The sequence below is a fragment of the Condylura cristata genome, unplaced genomic scaffold (assembly GCF_000260355.1).
Source record: "Condylura cristata isolate star-nosed mole 26May11 unplaced genomic scaffold, ConCri1.0 scaffold00041, whole genome shotgun sequence".
Classification (NCBI taxonomy): Eukaryota; Metazoa; Chordata; class Mammalia; order Eulipotyphla; family Talpidae; genus Condylura; species Condylura cristata.
In genome coordinates, this window is record NW_004567142.1 from 6,742,968 (window position 1) to 6,744,637 (window position 1,670).

A 1,670-nucleotide genomic window follows, 5' to 3' on the forward strand; every position below is an offset into this window, starting at 1 on the left:
TGGGGAACTGGGCCTTGTCCTCGGGCTCCACCGTCATCTGTTTATCCCAGTGAGATGAACTTCCCTCTTTATACAGACGGAACTCCTGGGCCCCCAGAGCCCCCTGACACCAGATGGTCACAGGGTCCCCCCAGGGGATCACAGAGCCGGGCTCAGCCCAGAGGGAGGGCTTGGGGAGGGCCCCTGCAAGGAAATCAGGCCTGTCAGAGGCACCCCTCAGTTCCCAGCCCTCAGCCCAGGACCACCCCAGACTTCCCCTCCATCACCCCAGAACCGCCGGTCTCCCCCAGCTGCCCAGGGCTGGCCCCTCCCAGTGAGGAGACGCAGCCACCTCACACCTGGGCGCACGCTCACCTGCCTGCTCTGGGGTCCCGGCGCCCACACTCAGCCCTGGAAGAGAGTCCGGTGAGAGGCCCCCCGAGTCCTGACAGACCCTCCCCGGGGCCTCCTGAGGCCTGGGCCTGCCGTGGCCCCCCAGGCCAGGGCGCCCCCTCCTCTCAACTCACCCAGGCAGAGCAGAACCGTGAGTCTGGGAGTCATGGCGGCCTCTCCAGGAGCCGCTGTGCAGGAGGCCAGGGGGCAGGATGTACAGACCACGGGGTGGGACTCTGGGCTGGTCCTTCCTGTCATAGTTGTGACATCTTTCCCCACAGGAAGGGGAACTGTCTCCTGGCCCTGCTCTGGTGTTTTCACAGCACATTCCTGAGGTGCCCCCTACAGTGGGGTAACCCAGGGTGGGATCCCCAGAGTTTCCCCCATCCTGCAACAGCGCATCCTGGGGTCCTCACCCCATCAGGGTCCAGGCCCTGGAGTTGCTCAGGGGAGGGCCCCTGGCACCGCAGAGCTGCGGTCACAGTCTCCAGGTACCACCCATGTGGGGGTCAGGCCAGGCCTGCCCAGCGGGCACCTCGGGGGCTCTGGGCAGGGCCGGCCTCGCCGCCTGAGTCTGGCTGCCCCTTTCACATCCCTCTCTCCACTTCTCTTTTTCTTGCCAAGCCTCCACCCACCTTCCTGGTGAGCCACCGTCCCCTGGTGCCCACCGCTGGGGCAGCCTCAGCTCCCACTCACCAGGGTTATTTCAGTGTTTACTTGCCAGGCTGGAGGCCGGTTTTTGCCTCCAAATCACCCTTCATCGTTCTTACTGGCGTGTGGGCATGTTTGGGAATAGTCTGCTGGGAAAAGGATCTCTAAGACTAAACCGGGCGCAAAACTCCGTTCCAAGCCGACAAAGACCTGTGAACCGAAACTGGAACTGCGCCCCGGGCCGCCGTCCGCAGCACCATCCAGGGGAGGACCCCGCACCCTGCCGCCGAGGGCGCCCTGCATCCACGGAGCAGTGCGAGGGTGCGGGGCCGGACAAGTGGAACCCCGGAACCCCGGGTCCTCTCTGCTATTTTACAATAAATCAATAGGAAAAAGCTACCGAGAGGCTCCCGCGCCCCGGTCAGGCTGCACGGACCCGAGTGGCCAAGGCCCGGACGCCGAGGGCCCGTCGTCCGCACGGGACGGACCCAGACGTCGGGACGGGCGCGGCGGGGTGCCACGCTGCTCTTCGGCAGGTCCGAGGGGTGAGTCGCAGGAGGTGACTGAAACGGAACAAGTGAAACAGCGGCGGTAAGACGGTGTGCGCGCTGAGCCCGCGCTGGGAGGCCCCGGCCAGGCCGCGGGCC

The 1,670-nt window shown here is 65.8% G+C and overlaps 1 protein-coding gene across 1 annotated transcript in view; it reads right to left on the reverse strand.

The window, feature by feature from the left end:
- LOC101627810 (leukocyte immunoglobulin-like receptor subfamily B member 3) overlaps positions 1-540 on the reverse strand; it is a 17,035-nt gene extending 16,495 nt beyond the window's left edge. The window contains exons 1-3 of the mRNA XM_012733549.1: positions 507-540; positions 355-390; positions 9-183 (exon numbers count right to left, since the gene is read on the reverse strand). Coding sequence (XP_012589003.1) covers positions 9-183; positions 355-390; positions 507-540 — 245 coding nt within the window. The remainder of the gene's footprint in view (positions 1-8; positions 184-354; positions 391-506) is intronic.
- Between the last annotated feature and the right edge of the window lie 1,130 nt (positions 541-1,670).